At 43.8% G+C, this 19,831-nt stretch overlaps 1 protein-coding gene across 1 annotated transcript in view; it reads right to left on the bottom strand.

Moving 5' to 3' along the window:
• Positions 1 to 471: 471 nt before the first annotated feature.
• The window catches only part of LOC145343990 (lysine-specific demethylase 7B-like), a 115,296-nt gene continuing 95,936 nt past the window's right edge, over positions 472 to 19,831 (bottom strand). The window contains exons 18-20 of the mRNA XM_080190598.1: positions 4,678 to 4,772; positions 1,116 to 1,404; positions 472 to 906 (exon numbers count right to left, since the gene is read on the bottom strand). Coding sequence (XP_080046724.1) covers positions 818 to 906; positions 1,116 to 1,404; positions 4,678 to 4,772 — 473 coding nt within the window. The 3' untranslated portion in view covers positions 472 to 817. The remainder of the gene's footprint in view (positions 907 to 1,115; positions 1,405 to 4,677; positions 4,773 to 19,831) is intronic.

Below are 19,831 nucleotides of genomic sequence, written 5' to 3'. Positions count from 1 at the left end.
TTGGTGGGTGGGAGGAACTTACCACAAACCATACTATGCAGCAGCATCTTATCCCACAAGGCGTAATAGTAAGAAACTGATCATTGGGCAGTGATGAAAGCAACAGAGTAAGTAGAATTTGGACTCAAGATTCACCCAACCCATCCGATCCCTCCCACACAATGAAGATCTCATTCCTTTTCCTCAAAGGCACATAGCTTCAGGATTGGACTGAATGGTGAGCACACACAAATCATAAAGCCTGGTGGACATCTTCCTCATTTCAAGTGACTGAAAACAGTGGTGACTGCTGATATTAATTCCTTCAATATTGAAATCCGCAAATTCATAAAGTCAGTTCCCACAACAAAGTGATTAGCAAACTGTTCAAATGGAAAACATATGAAATGTGTAGATTTCAGACGTAGTAAGACAAAGCCTATCACACTGAGCTCTTCAATGGAGTATTAAAAAAAACATGCCAGCTGCAAATATGGCTCCACCTTTTATATCTAACTTGTTATTTAGTTGTCGTTCAGACAAATTCATCAATAAATAGTCATCTTTAAAAAAACCATTCAAAGCTGTCAAATTAAAATGCATCAATTAATATGTAAGAAATAAATTATATGACAAAAGAAAGATCAGTAAATTCAGAATGCTATTCTCTAAAAACTGTCAGCAAGCCCAGAACATTTGAACTTTCAGTCCACTATTATTGCTCATCTGTACTTCAACAGTGTTCCTCTGTGCAACTGTTTGCCAGGCACAATCCATTTGAAGGTGCAGTTAGACCAGGATTCATTTTGTTTCAATGCTGATCTGTCACATTGTTATTCTAAAGGAAGAGGCGACCACTTCTATTCAACTTCAGAATCTTTCCTAGTCGCTGCTTTGCAGTTGCCATCCCTTTCTTTGGACGCTTTCCTGCCAAAGAGTTTCAACATTAAAATGATTATTTTCCAATTACAATCAATAACATTACAGCATTCAAATATACTTTCAAATTCCCTGCCACCACCATCCCCACCCCCCTCCAGGGAGCTGGTGGTAAACTTGCCCTCTGACCAGCAATGCCTGATGATGGTATGGTCTATCTCTGACAAAGAAATTCATGTCATATGAAGCTCACTGACCTTTTGTCGCCTGATTGCTCACAGGTGGTGGATTGGACAAGGTTCTCTTGCTGGATGGATGCATTGATGGTGACGTTGGCATTAACTGGTGTATCGGATCCAGACTCTCACTGTTATTCTGTCCCCAGATATGATTAGCTGTTGACCTATACACTTCACTCAGAGAATCTGGAGGAATTGCACCCTCTTTGATGACACGATCTTCCACCAAATTCTTGTTCTCCTGAACGTTTTGCCTCACCAATGATAAACACTTTTTTCTAAGGTGTTTCGGTTCCTTCATCCATACCTGGGAAAAAAAATTAAGTTACTTCAGCATGCTGAATCTCCAACTGTGTTAATCTTGCCCTTCCTGAAGCTGAGCCTTGATCTTTCGTATGATCCCTCTGATTTCTCCTGAGATCCAAAATGCTGATTGTTCCCAGATATCTTTCACTTGGCCAATCTGACCAATGTTGACAGTCACTTGCAATATTTGGCGACTGACAGCTGATCCAGCCCTTATCTAGCTTGGCAGGGACTACACAAGGAATAGAGGCTCAGTCCTACTCACCATAAAGATCCAGCAGAAATCCCCTAAGTCAGCCAAAATGAAGACCCAACTAAAAATTTGGTCAGGGCAATGTTATTCTACCTTGGTCTAGACTCCAACATAGTGCCGAACTACACAAACAAAAGACATTTTAAAACACAACTTCCAATTAAGACAGGTATTTCAGCAAAGATTTACAGCAAAGATGAGTTACTGAATCTTTTTGATGCATTGTCGGATTTTTATAGATCTTTAAAATCAGATAATCATTCCATGTAAGAGTATATCATTCGACAAGGATCTTAGACAGGAAGTACAGGTATGTCCACAACGAGTTCAGCCACGCTCTTATCAAATGGAGCAGGCTGAAGGGCTGGATGGGGTACTCCTGCTCCTTGTTTGTATGTTCAGATGATTTTCACAGGGTATACAAAATGAAATTCAATTTGGGATCCCTGATCAGTCCTAGTGTTTAAATTGCTGGATTGCACTGAGGATAACAATATATTGACAAAGCACAAGAGAGATGTAATTCTCATTTTATGAGTACCGACAGTCTCAAATGAAATACCCAAAACATTGATTAAACCTTCTGTGTAAAAGGCACAGATGAAACTTCACATGGATCATGAGAAACCAATTGTTCTTGGAAAGTCACTGGATCTGCAATTTACCAAGTCAGGATATTGTATCCGCTATATCTAATTTCTTCTTGAAACCGGACAAGATTCAAAATGAATGCTCCTCACGGTCAGCTGTCCAGAAGGGGTCATTGTTGGAAGATAAGGGGTAAACCTTTTAGGATTGAGGTAAGAAGAAATTTCTTCACCCACAGAATGGTGACTATGTGGAATTCACTACCACCAAATGTAATTGAGGCTAAAACATTGTCCAATTTCAAGAAGAAATTAGATATAGCTCTTGGGACTAAAAAGTGATCAAAGGGATATGGGAGGAAGGAGGATCAGGATATTGAATTCGATGATTAGCTACAACTAAGATGAATGGCAGAGCAGGCTCAAAGGGCTGAATGGTGTACTCATGCTTCTAGTTTTTATGTTTCTAAAACTGAACCTTGTGGAATGCCACTGGACATCAGCCTCCAGTCACTAAAACAGACTTCTACCACCCTTTGAGTCCTACTTCTAATCCATTTTCTGATCCATCTCACCAAACGTCCCTGAATTCCACGCGCTTCAACCTTCTCAATGAGTCTCCCATGTGGGACGTTGTCAAAGGCTTTGCTAAAATCCATATAAACTACATCAACTGCACTTTCTCATCCACACAATCAATCACATTTTCGTAAAGGTTTATCAAATTTGTTAGGCATGACCTCCCCCTAACAAAGCCATGCTAACTATCCCTAATTAACCTATGCCTTTCCAAGTGGAGATTAATTCTCTCCTTCAGAATTCCATGCTATATTAATCATTCATTAAGATACAATCTAGATTTTATGAAACTTGTGATGGTTACAACTTGGTCTTGCTGACTTGAAAGGAAATCTCAAATTAAATGGATGAATACAAATCATGAACTCATCAAGCTTGTGTTTTAAGTATACTGATTTAGATATTAAGTAGAGTAGTCTGTATTAACTTTAAATCAACATTCACAAAGTGTTATTCCCATCGTGATTAATTGTATTAAGTCATTACAGGAAGATAAAAACAAAGAGCAAATACAAAATTTAATTGTTCAGTTCAACTGACCAAAGATCAAAGAAAATTACAGCACAGGAACAGGCCCTTTGGCCCTCCAAACCTGTACCAACCATGCTGCCCAACTGAACTAAAACCCTCTATTCCCATCCTATTCATGTATTGGTCAAGACACCTCTTAAAAGTCACTATAGTACCGGCTTCTCCCTGGCAGCGTGTTCCAGGCACCCACCTCCCTCTAAAAAAAACTTGCCTCATACATCTCCTTTAAATTTTGCCCCTCGCACCTTAAACCTATGCCCCCTGGTAATCTTCCACACTGGGAAAAAGCTTCTGACTATCCACTCTGCCCATGCCCCTCAATCTTGCAGACTCCCCTCAACCTCCATCATTGCAGTAAGGACAAACCAAGTTTCTCCAACGGCAACCAGAACTGAACACTATATTCCAAATGCAGCCTAACGAAGATTCTATAAAGCTGTAAAATGACTTGCCCGTTTTTAAACTCAATGCCCCGACCCATGAAGGCATTCAAGAGAGAATTGTTTTGATATTTTACAGAAAAAAAAAATGCAAATAACTAGAGGATGAGTGTCTTGCGATGTTGTGGTTTGTAAAGCATGTGGATGTTTTTGATTTATTATTAATTTATTATGAAATTTTGGCTGTACGTATAAACTCTATTTAGAGAGATAAGGAAATCTGTTAATGTACAGTATGTGTGTTTAACAGTAGGCAGATAGTGGGCACTAACACCCCCTGTGCCCCTATAAATAAGCAAAGATCTTCCATGCCCAGTGGACATCAGTGACTGGGATATTTTGGTGACCACTATAATCACATTTTGATTGAATGTTTTAAGTTTCCTTTGCCATTTGTTTTTGTCTGATGCAATATCCCTTTAAGGGGCTACTCCTATACATTGTTCCTCAGTTTGTTTAATTTGGTTTAATTGATTTAAATCAAATAGCATAAATAAGGATAGACAAAAGCTGTGCTTGTTGGGGGTTTCAATCATAGACATTACTATCATAAAAGACGGCAATTTGGTTCACTCTACGTGAAGCAATCAAATTTGCTCTACTTTTCTGCTCTATCTCCAGAAATCTTAACGTTTCAGTAGTATTCGTGAATAAAAGCTTAAAAAGTTTGAGCTCCATTTCTATCCTTCACTGCCTGGTTTCTGGGACATAAACTGGAGACTGCACATGGGATAATTTAAAAGGGCAGACTTTGCACGGGTTGTGCAGGAACTGTCAAATTGCACCCACAGCTTAGAAAAAACATTGGCTAAGAGTATCTAACCACATGATCAATAAGTGTCAATCCCAAACAGTCCAACCCACACATGGTGCCAGCATCTTACTTCTTCTGATTGGTTGGTTGGTGTCCCAAGTAAGCTCCTTCCTTCATGACTCACTGATTGATTGCTGTCCACAACAGCTTCCTGCATAGGCCCAACTGTGGAATAAACACATGCACATCACCCAATAGTCATGATGACAGCTATAGTAGAATGCTTATAACAAATTATTACAAATCAATGTACTGTACCCCAGAGCACCAGACCCACAGCTGGCCTCATGGCTGAGTAACTACCATGTGCCATGGTCAAAGTGTTAATTAAATAAATTCAAAACAAAAACAATTTTGATGTGAAGAATCAAGGTACAAACATCCAAGCTACAGATTTGGACAGCGGGTTGAGAAATACATATTTATCTCAGATCAGTTTTTTTTACTGAGATATGGACGTTACTGGGAAATCCAGTTCCCCACCATCACAGGGAATCATCTCCTTGAACGGCTGCAGTCCCTGAGGTAGGTATAACCACAGTGCTGTTAGGGAGTGAGTTCCTGTATATTTACTCAATGACAGAGAAGGAATGGGCGATATATTTCCAACTCAGGATGAGGAGTGGCTTGGAGGAAAACCTGCAGGTGGGTGATGTTTTCATGTATCACTGGCTTGTTCTTCTAGATGATAGTGGTCACTGATTTGGAAGGTGTTGTTGAATCACATAGCACATACTATTGCAGTTGTGTCGGTGCTGGAGTCAGTGAATGTTTGATGTCAATCAAGCTAGAGTATAAACAAACAAATAATTGATGTGTGCAGAAACGGAACGGCAATAATTATGGGGGATTTTAATCTGCATACTGATTGCATGACCCAAGTCGGAAGCGATGGACTTGAGGAAGAGTTCTTGGAATGCTGTCGGGATAGTTTCCTTGAACAGTATGTAACGGAACCTACAAGGGAGCGAGCTATCTTAGATCTGGTACTGTGTAACGAGACAGGTAGAATTAGGGGTCTTCTTGTGAGGGATCCTCTTGGGACAAGTGATCATAGTATGGCTGAATTTCTGATGCAGATGGAGGATGAGAAAGTAGGGTCCCAAACCCTTGTCCTCTGTTTGAACAGAGGCGAGTATGATAAGGTGAGGGCAGAATTGGCAAATGTAGATTGGGGCGCAGATTGGTTGGTAGGACGGCTGAGAAACAGTGGAGGATTTTTAAGGAGATCTTTTTCGGTACTCAGCAGAAATATATTCCGATGGTAAAGAAAGACTGAAGGAGAAGAGAGAACCAGCCGTGGTTATCGAAGGAAATAAAGGAGAGTATTAAATTAAAAGCTGATGCATTCAGAGCGGCTAAAAATAGTGGGTGATTAGAAGATTGGGAAAGATTTAAAAAACAAAGAATGACTAAGAAAGCGATAAAGAAACATCTGTAGTTGGAAAAATGCTAGAATCCATCATCAAAGAAGAAATAACAAGACACCTAGAAAAGAATGGTTTGATCAAGCAGACGCAGCACGGATTCATGAAGCGGACGTTGTGTTTAACAAATTTGTTGGATTTCTATGAGGATGTGACTAGTGCGGTAGACAGAGGGGAACCGGTGGATGTGGTGTTTTTAGATTTCCAGAAGGCGTTTGGTAAGGTGCCTCACAAAAGGTTGCTGCAAAAGGTTAGGGTGCATGGAGTTGGGGGTAAGGTGTTAGCGTGGATAGAGGATTGGTTGTCTAATAGGAAGCAGACAGTTGGAATCAATGGGTGCTATTCTGGTTGGCTGTTGGTAAAAGGGGGGCGGTTTAGAACGGAGTTGAGGAGGAACTTCTTCACTCAAAGGGTGGTGAATCTCTGGAGTTCTCTGCCCGTTGAAGTGGTGGAGGCTGCCTCGCTAAATATTTTTAAGACGCGGGTTGATGGGTTTTTGATAAGAGAGGGGATTAAGGGTTATGGGGAGAGGGCGGGAAAGTGGAACTGAGCAGCGACAGATCAGCCATGATCTTATTGAATGGCGGGGCAGGCTCGAAGGGCTAGATGGCCTACTCCTGCTCCTATTTCTTATGTTCTTATGGTGACTAGTGGAGTGCCACAGGGATCAGTGCTGGGGCCTCAACTGTTTACCATTTACATAGATGATCTGGAGGAGGGGGCTGAGTGTAGGGTAACAAAATTTGCTGATGACACGAAGACGAGTGGAAAAGCAAATTGCGTGGAAGGCGCGGAAAGTCTGCAGAGAGATCTGGATAGGCTGAGTGAGTGGGTGACGACCTGGCAGATGGAGTATAATGTTAGCAAGTGTGAGGTTATTCACTTTGGTAGAAATAATAGTAGGAGGGATTATTATTTAAAGGGCAAGGAGCTGCAGCATGCTACGGTGCAGAGGGACCTGGGGGGTCCTTGTGCACGAATCGCAAAAACCCAGTCTGCAGGTGATCAAGGAGGCAAATGGAATGTTGGCCTTTATAGTGAGAGGGATAGAATATAAAAGCAAGGAGGTCTTGCTGCAACCGTACAGGGCACTGGTGAGGCTGCAACTAGAGTACTGTGTGCAGTTTTGGTCGCCGCATTTGCGAAAGAATATATTGGCCTTGGAGTGAGTGCCGAGAAGGTTCACTGGGCTGATACCAGAGATGAGGGGGTTAGCCAAGAGGAGAGATTGAATAGACTGGGTCTGTACTTGTTGGAGTTTAGAAGGCTGAGGGGGGATCTTATAGAGACATATAAGATAATGAAGGGGATAGATAGGGTAGAGGTAGAGAGATTCTTCCTGCTTAGAAAGGATAGCAGAACTAGAGGGCACAGCCTCAAAATAAAGCAGGGGGGGCAGTTTAGATCAGAGTTGAGGAGGAACTTCTTCACTCAAAGGGTAGTACGTCTCTGGAATTCTCTGCCCATTGAAGTGATGGAAGCTACCTCGGTGAATATATTTAAGTCACGGGTAGATAGGTTTCTGATAGACAAGGGAATTAAGGGTTATGGGGAGAAAGCGGGAAAGTGGAACTGATCCACTTTAGATCAGCCATGATCTTGTTGAATGGCGCGGCAGACTCGAAGGGCTAGGTGGCCTACTCGTGCTCCTGTTTCTTACGTTCTTAAGCGGGCTGTTTTCTTTCACACAGTGTCAAGATTCTTGAGTGTTGTTGGAGCTTCACTCATCTATTCAAGTGGGGCATATGCCATCACCCTAGTGACTTGTGTCTTGTGGTTTTCAAAAGTCAGGAGGTGAGTTACTTGCTGCAGGTTTCTTAGCTTCTCACCTGCTCTCGTAAGCGTAGTATTTATCTGCTAGTGCAATTCAAATTTTAGTGGTATCAACCAGGATATTGATAGAGGGGAATTCAGCACTGGCAACGTCACTGAAAGTCAAGAGGAGATGGTTGAGATTTTCTCTTATAGGGGGCCCCCAATGAGCCAGCAGGAAATAGTGGAGCAAATATGCAGTCAATTCACTGATTGGTGTAAGAATAATAATCAGCGAGTACAAGGGGATTTCAACTTCCCCAACATAAATTGGGATAGTCATAGTGCCAAGCATTTAGCGAAGGCATATTCAGGGGAATTTCTTATATCAATATATAGAAGGCCCAACAAGCAGTGCTGGATCTGATTCTGGGTAACAAAGCCAGACAAGTGTTCAATGTGGTAATGGGGAAATTTTAGTGATCGCAACCACAACACTGTATGGTTCAAGTTTGTTATGGAAAAGGAGAAAAACAGCCTGCAAAAAACATCTTTGGATTGGGGAAAGGCAGAATCTGGCCAAAGTTGATAAGGAACAGCTCCTGCAGGAAGGCCTACAGCAGAGGAGTGGGAACCATTCAGAAAGGAAATGGGGAGAGTACAGACCTAACATGGTTCGTAATCTTGCCTCACAGCACCAGGGACAGGGTTCAATTCCGGCCTTGGGTGACAGAGTGGAGTTTGCATATTCTCCCAACATCTGTGTGGCATTCCTCCAGTTTCCTTCCACAGTCCAAAGATGTACAGGTTAGGTTGATTGGCTATGCTAAATTGACCCTTACTATCAAGGGGATTAGCAGGGTAAATTCGAGGGGATACAGGTGAGATTTACCAGGATGATGCCTGGGATGGAACTTTTGAGCTTTAAGGAGAGACTGGATAGGCCTGTATTTTCCTTATAACAGAGAAGGCTAAGGGGTTGGGGCATGGGGAGAGGGAGGGGTGGGCATGGTTGAAGTGTACAAGATTGAGGGATATGGACAAGGTGAATAAGAAGCAGCCATTCCTTTGGTTAAGGAGAAAATCAAGAGGGGATATGGGCAGTACATTCAAAGGAGAATTTGAAAAACTGAGGATGGTAGGAATGTGGGATGCACTGCCTGGGAAGGTGGTGGAGGCTGGAAACCTTACAACCTTTGAAAAAGAAGAATTTGGATGAACATTTGGAAGATCAAAATATTCAAGGATATGGGACAAGTGCTGGAAAATGGGATTAGTGCGACTTTAGTGATAGTTATTGTTGGTGCAGACTGGATGGGATGAAGGACCTTTATTGCACTGCAAGATTCTGTGGTCATTTCTGGCTTGTGTGGTAAAAATGTTACTTGCAACTTGTCAGCCCAAGGCAGGATATTGTCCAGGTCTTGCTGCATTTTGACTTGGACTGTTTCAGTACTGAGGTGTCACAAATGATGCCGGAAATTGAACATTCTCATTTCTGATCTTATGATGGAGAGATGGTCATTGATGAAGCAGCTGAAGATGGTTGGGCCAAGGACTCCCAGTGCCACATGAAAGTGAATAATAAAATAGAAGGTTTAGGTTGGAAAGATGGTGCAGGAGGGAGGGCTTTCAATTCCTGGGCAGGCTCTGGCTGATATGGCACCTGGACAAGCCCGTTGCACCCTAATAGAGCTGGGATATGTTCTTTGAAGGGTATTTCACTAGTGCTGTTGGGAGGGCTTCAAATTAACTTGGAAATGGTGTGAGAATCAAGACGAAATAAGCCAATATGAAAAGGTCCAACAATGGAAGTACCGTGCTGGACCTAATTCTGGGAAATAAAATCGGATGGGTGATTGAGATGGTGGGGGAGCATTTTAGTGACAGCTATCACAATATGGTATAATTTAAGCTAGTATTGAACAAAGAAATAGACAAGTTGCAAACAAAATTTTGGACTGGTGGAGAGATAATTTTAGTAAAATATGGTAGGATCTGGCCAAGTTAGACTGGGAACAGCTACAAATGTGGAAATTTAGAAGGTACAAGGGGAGCAAATCAGCAGAGGCATTAGTGAAGTGAAAAAGTGGAGGGTGGAGCTTAAGAAAGCAAAGGACTATGAGAAAGCTCTGGCTGGCAAAAGTGAGCAAAATACTTATTAAATATTTTGAGATATCAATAGAAAGAGGATGACCAAGACAAGAGTAAGGCCCATTAGGGACCAAGACAAGAGTAAGGCCCATTAGGGACCAAGACAAGAGTAAGGCCCATTAGGGACCAAGACAAGAGTAAGGCCCATTAGGGACCAAGACAAGAGTAAGGCCCATTAGGGACCAAGACAAGAGTAAGGCCCATTAGGGACCAAGACAAGAGTAAGGCCCATTAGGGACCAAGACAGCAATCAGTGAATGGAGCCAGGGGACAATGGTAGAACGAATACTTCACACCCTTCTTCACCCAAGAGAATGAGTGTGAAGAAAAAAATTCAGGTAGAGAGACTGAGGTTCTTGAGCAAACTGACATAAAGAAGGACAAAAATTGGAGGTGTTGACAGGCTTAAAAGTGGACAAATTAATGAATTGTGTGACAGACAAGGCAGGAGATTGCAGGGCTTTGACTCAATTTTTTAATTCTTCTCTGGCCATGGGGAAGTGCCAGAGGATTGGAGAACAACTAATGTGGTTCCGCTATTTAAGAAAGGTTGTAGTGATAAGTCATGGTTACTATAGACTACTGAGTCTCGTCAGTAGGGAATTATTGGAGAAAATTCCGAATGAGAGCATCTATCTCCACTTGGAGGGACAAGACGTGATCAGGGATAGTCAGCATAGGTTTGTCAAAGGGAGGTCATACCTAACAAATTTGAATTTTGTGAGGTGGTGACCAGGTGTGTAGATGAGAGTAGTGCAGTTGATGTGTGGATTTGAGCAAAGCCTTTGACAAGGTTCCAAGTGGGGGACTTATAAAGGAGGCAAATGCACATGGGATATAGGATAATTTAATAAAGTGGATTTAAAATTGGCTTAGTTGTAGGAGAAGGGGTGATAACAGAAGGCTGCTTTAGTGACTGGAGCCAGCTTCCAGTGGCATGCCACAGGGATCTGTGTTGGGTCCCCTATTATTCATCACTTATGTAAATGACATAGATGACTATGTCAGGAGTTAGGATTAGTACGTTTCAGAGTGACACAAAGACTGGCCAGGTGACTAACAATGAGGTTGAGTTTCTCAGGCTACAAGATGATATGGATGGGATGGTCAAATGGGCAGATAAAATTTAATCCCAAAACGTGTGAGATGATGCACTTTGGAAAGACTAATTTTACAAGGAAGTATTCAATGTCGGTATGACACTAGGAAGTTCTGTGGGGCAAAGGGACCTTGGCATGTTTGTCCATAAATCGCTGGAGATGTAAGGACATGTTAGTGCGGTGGTGAAAACTGCATATGGGACACTTGCCTTCATCAATCGAGGCACAGATTATAAAAGCAGGGAAGTCATGATGGATTTGTCTTGAACTTTGATGAGAACACAGCTAGAGTACTGTGTGCAGTTCTGATCACCACGTAATAGGAAGGATGTGACTGCACTGGAGCGAATGCAGAGATTCACCAGGACGTTGCCTGGGATGGAACATTTAAGTTATGAAGAGAAATTGGAGCAATGTAGACTGAAGGATGACTTGATCGATATGTACAAGATTATGATGGGCACTGGAGAGTGTGGATAAAGAACAGTTGCTCCCCTCAGTTGAAGGGTCAGTCAGGAGGGGACACAGGTTCAAGATAATTCTTTGAAGAGGTAACTAAGTGTGTAGACGAAGGTAGAGCAGTTGATGTCATATACATGGATTTTAGTAAGGCGTTTGATAAGGTTCCCCATAGTAGGCTCATGAAGAAGATAAGGATGTGTGGGATAGTAGGAAATTTGGCTGATTGGATAAGTAACTGGCTGTCTCAAAGACAGAGGGTGATGGTGGAGGGAAAATTTTCAGACTGGAGGACCGTTATCAGCAGTGTACCACAGGGATCAGTGCTGGGTTCTCTTTGTGATTTTTATCAATGACTTTTTAATCAAGAGGGGGCTGAAGGGTTCGTTAGTAAATTTGCTGATGACACCAAAATTGGTGGAGCACTGGATGAGCTGAAGGGCTCTTGTAAGCTGCAAAGAGATATTGAAAGGATGCAGAGCTGGGCAGAAAAGTGGCAGATGGAGTTTAACCTTGATAAGTGCAAGGTGATTCATTTTGGTAGGATAAACTTGAATGCAGATTACAGGGTCAACGGCAGGATTCTGAGAAATGTCGAGGAACAGAGAGATCTTGGAGTTCATATCCAGAGATCTCTGAAGGTTGCCACTCAAGTGGATAGAGCTGTGAAGAAGGCTTATAGTGTGTTAGAGTTTATTAACAGGGGATTTGAGTTTAAGAGCCATGGGGTTATGCTGCAACTAAACAGGACTTTGAGGAGACCACATTTGGAATATTGTGTGCAGTCCTGGTCACCTCACTATAAGAAGGATGTGGAAGCACTGGAGAGAATGCGGAGGAGATTTACCAGGATGCTGCCTGGTTTGGAGGGTAGGTCTTATGAGGAAAGATTGAGGGAGCTGGGGCTTTTCTCTTTAGAGCAGAGGAGGATGACAGGCGACTTAATAAAGGTTTATAAGATGATGAAGAGGTTTATAGATAGAGTGGATGTGCAGAGACTATTTCCTTGCATGGGTGTAGCTGTTACTAGGGGGCATAACTTTAAGGTTCATGGTAGGAAATATAGGAGGGATGTCCGAGTAGATTCTTTACTCAGAGTGGCTGGGGTGCCTGCTGTGACGGTGGAGTCGGACATTTTAGGAACTTTCAAGCAGTTATTGGATAGGAACATAGAGCACACCAGAACGATAGGGAGTGGGGAAGCTTGATCTTGGTTTGGACATAGCTCGGCACAACATCGAGGGCCGAAGGGCCAGGAGGTTTAGAGGGGACACGACGATCTGGAATGCGCTGCCTGGAAGAGTGATATAGGCAAGCTGCCTCACATCCTTTAAAAAGTACCTGAATGAACATTTGGCATGTCATAACATTCAAAGCTATGGGCCAAATGCCGGTAACGGGATTAGCTGAGAGGACAGATCCTTCTCACGCGTCGGTGCACTCGATGGGCCTCTTCAGCACCATATGATCTTATGAAATATTAGAGAGGAATACTGTGATGCATAAAATACTGGGAGAGTCAGAGAACAGCAAGTTAAACAGTGCATTCTGGAGGAAGTAATGACAGAGATCTGGTTAACATCCCATTTCTGAATGCTTAGCCAGGCCCCACTCCTCAGCACACTGCTCCCTGCGACTGCACCCAGCCCCCATCCAGACCCTACCCCCTCAGCACAACATTTCCCCAACGGTCCCACTCCTCTGCACTTTCCTCCAGACCCCGCCACCTCAGCACAATGTTTCCCTCCTGGACCCCATCCCCTCAGTGCAACGTTTTCCCAATGGATCCCACTCCTCTGCATTCCCCCCAGACCCTGCTGCCTCAGTGCAACGCTTCCCCCCGGACCCCGCCTCTTCTGCGTATTTCCCCACCCCCCCCATTGGACTTCGCCCCTCTGCACAATATTTCTCTCCTGGACTCTGCCTCCTCAGCACATTTCCCTGGCCCCACCCCCACTGCACATTTCCCCACAGACCCCACCCCATCTGCACATTTTCCCCCTCTGCACAATGCTCCCCTCCAACCCTGCTCCTCAGCACATAACGACAACCACACCATGCCCGCCCCCCACTCCCATTCTCTCTTAAACTGCAAAGTAAATTCTATATTATAGTCACTGCCTCCTAAGGGTAAGGGCAAGGATAAAATGAAGGATCACGTTAAGCTCCCTTATCAAGTTTACCTCATTACACATCAAATCCAGAATTGCCTGTTCCCTAGTGGGCTTCATCACAAGCTGCTCCAAAAAGTAATCTTATAGATGTTCCACAAGTTTCTTTGCCTGGGATCCACTACCAACCCAATTTTCCCACTCAACCTGCATATTGATATCCCCCATGATCACTGTAACCTTGCCTTTCTTGTCTCCTGGTGTATCTTGCGGCCCACATCCTGCCTACTGCTCGGCGGCCTTCACATAATTCCCATCACTATTCTTTTATCTTTGCAGTTCCTCAACTCTACCCACACAGATTCCACATCTTTTGACCATACGTCATTTCTTGCTATCGATTTAATTTCTTACTAACAAGGCAACTGTGCTCCCACCTGCCTGCCTTTGACATGATGTGACCCTTGGATATTTAGCTCCCAGCTCTGATCCTCTTGCAGCCATGTCTCTGATGACCACAATATCCTACCTGCCAATTTCAATCTGCACTACAAACTCATTTACCTTAGTTCATATACTGCATACATTCAAATACAATACTCTCAGTCCTGCATTAACCTTCTCATTGTCATCCCCTTATCTGCTGTGCCTGAAGTTAGATTCTAACCCTTTCCAAACACAGTCCTATTATTTGTTCTGGAGACTTTGACATCTCTTGAGCTGTGTTTTAACTTTTCTCAATTTTCCATGCAGTTGAACCCACTCCCCCATATGCTAACCTGCTGCCTTGCTTCCCATTAACCATTACACTTCTTACAATTTTACCCCCCACCTTCGCTAGTTTAAAGTCCTTGTGATCACCCTATTTATCCTTTCCACCAGAACACTGGTCCCAGATCGATTCAGGTGAAGACTGTCTGAACGGTACAGATTCCTCCTGTTCCAATACTGATGCTAATGCCCCATGAAATGGAACTCCTCTTTCAGCCACGTGTTTATTTCCCTAATTTTCTCATTCCTGCGCCAATCCACGTGGCTCAGGTAGTAATCCAGAGATTATAACCCTCGAGAACCTGTCCTTAATTTGGTTCCTAGCATCTGCTAATCCCCAAACAGTTCCTCTTTCCTAGTCTTGCTGATGTTGCGTGTCCCAGTATGAACCACAATCAGATGCTCTCCCTCCCATTCCAATATTCTTTCAAGCTGGTCAGAGATGTCCCTCTGGCACCAGGCAGGCAGCTAACAAAGAATGCAATCAATCCCCCTAATTATAGGGACAAAGGGCAAAGCCACCTCAAGATAGAGCTTTACAAATAAATCAGCCCAAAGATGAGGAACTGATGCAACTAAATTGGATCACTGCACCCAAAGTGGCCCAGATTCAATTGCCATCAATCCAGATTCAACGGCCACCCCTCTAGACGCTGCATCTATCATTGGGAAATGACTGCAATTGGACACCTTGCTTTTAAGCCTGAAGACACCAAGGCTTGATTGGCCACGCACATCAGAAAGCCCTTGCACGTTATTGGGGCCTCTGTAACCCCAGTTACACATGGGCAACAGAATCTGACTCTCACTAATAGTAGCGCAAAGACCAGGGCCCAGCCTTCAGGGAAGGAACGAGCTGCAGAAAATCCACCTGGATTGGCACAGATCTTTAAAATAGGTACTGGCAACCTATACAAAGAGATTGGGAAGTACCTCAAAATGTTCCAAGAATGCCTCAAAATGATAAAAGATGCCAGGGCCAAGATGAAAGTGGACCAGAGGCCCAATATAAATACTTCAAGGCACGACCAGTCCCCTATGCCCAAATGTCAAGGTGGAGGCTGAAATGGACTGTCTAGAGGAACTTGGCATTATATAACCAGGACAATTTGGCAAACGGGATGCGTCAGTAGTCCTGGTTTTAAAATCTAACAACTTAGTCCAATTCTATGAGGACTATAAATTTACAAGGGCGGGGGGGCCTCATTTATTTGACAGATTGGATATGAACCACGCTTACCTCCAACAGGAGCTGGCATCCATGACACCTCAAAAGGACTCACAAAGGACTGTACAAGTACACTTGCTATCGTTTTGGGGTGTCTCCAGCATGCACCATTTTTCAAAGGGTGATGGAGAACATCCTTCAAGGGATGCCCAATGTTGCTGTCTATCTACATGAAGTTTTAATCTCAGAAGCTACTGTAAAGGAACATGGAGAGTTTGGAGGATTTACAGTTTTACGTTGTTTCTCTGACACTGGTGTCAGGCTACAAAGGAAAATGTTTGTGTTCCAAGTCAACAAAGTAATGTACACTGGGTACAGAGTCGACAAGGACGGACTGCATCCCGTCAAGGACGGACTGCATCCCGTCAAGGACGGACTGCATCCCGTCAAGGACGGACTGCATCCCGTCAAGGACGGACTGCATCCCGTCAAGGACGGACTGCATCCCGTCAAGGACGGACTGCATCCCGTCAAGGACGGACTGCATCCCGTCAAGGACGGACTGCATCCCGTCAAGGACGGACTGCATCCCGTCAAGGACGGACTGCATCCCGTCAAGGACGGACTGCATCCCGTCAAGGACGGACTGCATCCCGTCAAGGACGGACTGCATCCCGTCAAGGACGGACTGCATCCCGTCAAGGACGGACTGCATCCCGTCAAGGACGGACTGCATCCCGTCAAGGACAAGGTGAAGGCCATAAAAGGGGCTTCTGACCCCAAGGAGCAAAGTTGACATCTTTCCTAGGTCTTAACAACTATCATGAGAAATTTGTACTGGATTTGGTGACCCAATTGGTACCCTTCCATGTCCTAATTAAAAAAAAAAGGTCATGGCAAATGTCACAGGAGAAACCTTCAACCGTCAAACAGCAATTGCTGTTGACAAACATTGGCCCATAATGATCCACTGAGACCACTCATTGTAACCTGCAACATCTCTCCCTTTGAGATAACACCTTTTTTGTCATCCTGTTGGGACAATGGGACACAGTGTCCAATTGTGTATGCTTATAGAGTCTTAGAAGTCCTTCAGCCCAACCTTGTCCATGCTGCCCTTTTTGTTTCTAAAGACCCCTAAGCTAATCCCAGTTGCCTGCATTTGGCCCATATCCCTCTATACCCATCATACTCATGTACCTATCTAAATGCTTTTTAAAAGACAAAATTCTATCTGCCTCTACTACTACCTCTGGCAGCTTGTTCCAGACACTCACCACCCTGTGTGTGAAAAAAATTGCCCCTCTGAGCACTTTTGTATCTCTCCCCTCTCACCTTAAAACCTATGCCCTCTAGTTTTAAACACCCCCTACCTTTGGGAAAACGAATTGACTATTTAGCTGATCTGTGCCCCTCATTATTTTATAGATCCCTATAAGATCACTCCTCAGTCTCCTATGCTCCAGATAAAAAAAGTCCCAGTCTATCCAGGCTCTTCTTATAACTCAATCCATCAAGCTTCATGAACACTGCTTCATGAACCTTGGCAGGTGCAGAAAGCAGGTATGTGCAAATTGAGAGAGAAAAATGGTATTCGTGGAGGAAAAAGTTCCCAATACATCTATGGTTGGCATGTCACCATAATGACCAACCACAAATCTCTGTTGGGCCTCTCAGCAGAAAACAAAATGATTCTCCCATTGCATCAGCTCAGATATAACGCTGGGCACTGCTCTTAGGCGCCTATTAATACACCATGGAGCATCATCCAGAGACAAAGATTGGCAATGCAAATGCCTTGAGCCACCTACCACTACCCACCAGCCTACCCTCATCTCCAAAGATGAATGAAGTCATCATGATGCTGAACTTCATGGACATTGCCAGGATCCGTCAAGTAAATTCAGGCTTGGAGCCAAAAGGACCTCCAAGCCTGAATTTACTTGATAAAGCTACGTCATATCATCCTACGTGGAGTACCATAAAGGTGTCCTACCAAGGATCCAAAGACTTATACTTCCAATATTTAGAGCACTGAGGATCCTATCATCTTGACGGGAACCCAGGTGGTTGTCCCATGTCCAGGCCAGTGACCAATACACCATGAGATGGCCACCCAGAGATGTCCAAAATGAAAATGCTTGCAAGAAGCTACATTTGGTGGCCTTGTTGGAATAGAATCTTTGAACCATACAGTGCAGGAGGCTGCCATTTGGCCCACAGTCTGTATGAACCATAATCTCACCCAGACTCTATTCCCATAACCCCATACATTTTCCCCTGATACTAAGGGGCAATTTAGCATGGCCAATCCACCTAACCCCACATTTTTGGAGTGTGCGAGGAAACTGGAGCACCCTGAGGAAACCCATGCAGACATAGGGAGAATGTGCAAACTCCACAGAGACAGTGACCCAAGCTGGGAATCAAATGTGGATCCCTGACACTGTGAGGCAGCAGTGCTAACCACTGTGTCACCCCCTTGTATAGACAAGGACACTGAAAACCTGGTCAAAGTGGTGCAAAACCTTCCAAAAAAACCAGAAGGTCCCACCAGCAGCCTTGGTGCATCCTTGGGAATGACTGGGGCGACCTTGGATGCGAGTACATGTAGACTTCACAGGGCCACTTATGAGTTTTATGATTCTGATCGATGCCCATTTCAAATGGATCGACGCACACCAGATGGCCCCAACTACCTCTTAGAACACCAGAGAAAATCTTCAGCAATCTTTCTGCAAACATGGTATACCCAAGGTCCTCCTAACAGACAACAGGACCCCATTTACCAGCAGAGAGTTTCAAATCTTCATAAATACAAATGGAGTGAGGCACATCCACATGGCATGCTTTCACCCATCTTCAAAAAGGCTGGCTGAGTGAGCAGTGTGGGTATTAAAAAACATGAAAAAAAAACGAACGATGAGCTCTTTGGAAATGAAGCTTGGCCATTTCCTTTTCAGTTATAGGATAACACTGCACATGACCACAGGATTAGCCCTGGCAGCCCTATTGATGTGCCAACACCTTTAGGCCAGGCTGAGCCTCACTTTCATCAACCTGGCTGGCAAAGTGGAAGAAAAACAACAAACCCAAAAAAAACATCAGGGTGGACAGAAGTCTGATGGGAGCTTTAAACCTGGAAACATTGATCTCGATCAAAATTTTGGAGACAGCATCCTGTGGATCCCAAGAGTTGTCCTCTTAATAACTAGACCAGTGGCCTTCATGGTAAAGACTGGGGAGAAGACTGATAGGAAACTCAACACACAGAAAGGCCAAGATCTACGAGGACTGAGCCTTAGAAACGGCAACAGAGGTGGCGGAATTGCAGTCAGAGATAGCCACAAGGATGAGCCCTCCCCTACAGTGGCACTTAGATGTTCCACAAGGAAACAACTTTGTTTAATTGGTATATGTCCTCCGATGTATCCCTTTCCCTTATTTGACCTCTGCCTCTGTTTCTGCAAATGTTCATTACAAACCCACGGAGTCCAGCAGTTGCTAAGGCCATCCCCCCTCCTGATTTCTTCAATGTATCTGTTACATTGATGCTACCTTCCAAAACATTGCTTCTGACGTTAGCCTTTTTCTTGGCCAAGGATTCAACCCACTGTGCTTAACAGGGAGATTTAACGGATTCCGAAACATCTGCCACATCTCAGATGTCACCCTTTGCCTCCCACTGGTCTCCGTATTCAAAGGATTATCACCATTTCCAGCATGCCACCACCAAACACACCATCTCCTCACCATCCCTGTCAGCATTTCGTAGCGACCATTACCTCCATGACTCCATGGAGGTTCTTCTCCACCCTTAACCCTGCATTCTTTCCCTATGGCAACTTCCCATTGTTGCAGAAGTATTTCAGTTTCACAATTATAAATGATGACATAAGGGCAGTAATGAAACAGTGAGGAGAAACAGTCTGGATGGAAATAAGAAATAATGTGCCTAAAATACTAAAATAAAAGCAAAATATTGCTGGAAATCTGAAATAAAAACAAGAAATGATGAAAAAACCCAGAAGGTCTGGCAGCATCTGCAGAGAGAGAAAAAAGTTAGCATTTTCAGTCTGTTTGACTCTTCAGAACTAAAGAGCCGTAGAAACATGATGGATTTTATTCTGTTTTAAGAGGAGGTGGAGCAAATGGATCAAAGTAAAAGGTCAGGAGAGATTTGACAAAGGCGTCATGGACACAAGACAAAGGAAGTATTAATGGTAGTGTTATGAAACCGTTCCCTCTGGAGTACAACTAAAAGGCACAGATTCAACAAAAG

The sequence above is a fragment of the Carcharhinus amblyrhynchos genome, chromosome 6, assembly GCF_965287045.1.
Source record: "Carcharhinus amblyrhynchos chromosome 6, sCarAmb.v2.hapA, whole genome shotgun sequence".
In the NCBI taxonomy this organism is placed as follows: Eukaryota; Metazoa; Chordata; class Chondrichthyes; order Carcharhiniformes; family Carcharhinidae; genus Carcharhinus; species Carcharhinus amblyrhynchos.
The sequence above is the reverse complement of the archived record's forward strand: the minus strand, read 5'-3'. Positions and strand labels throughout refer to the sequence as shown.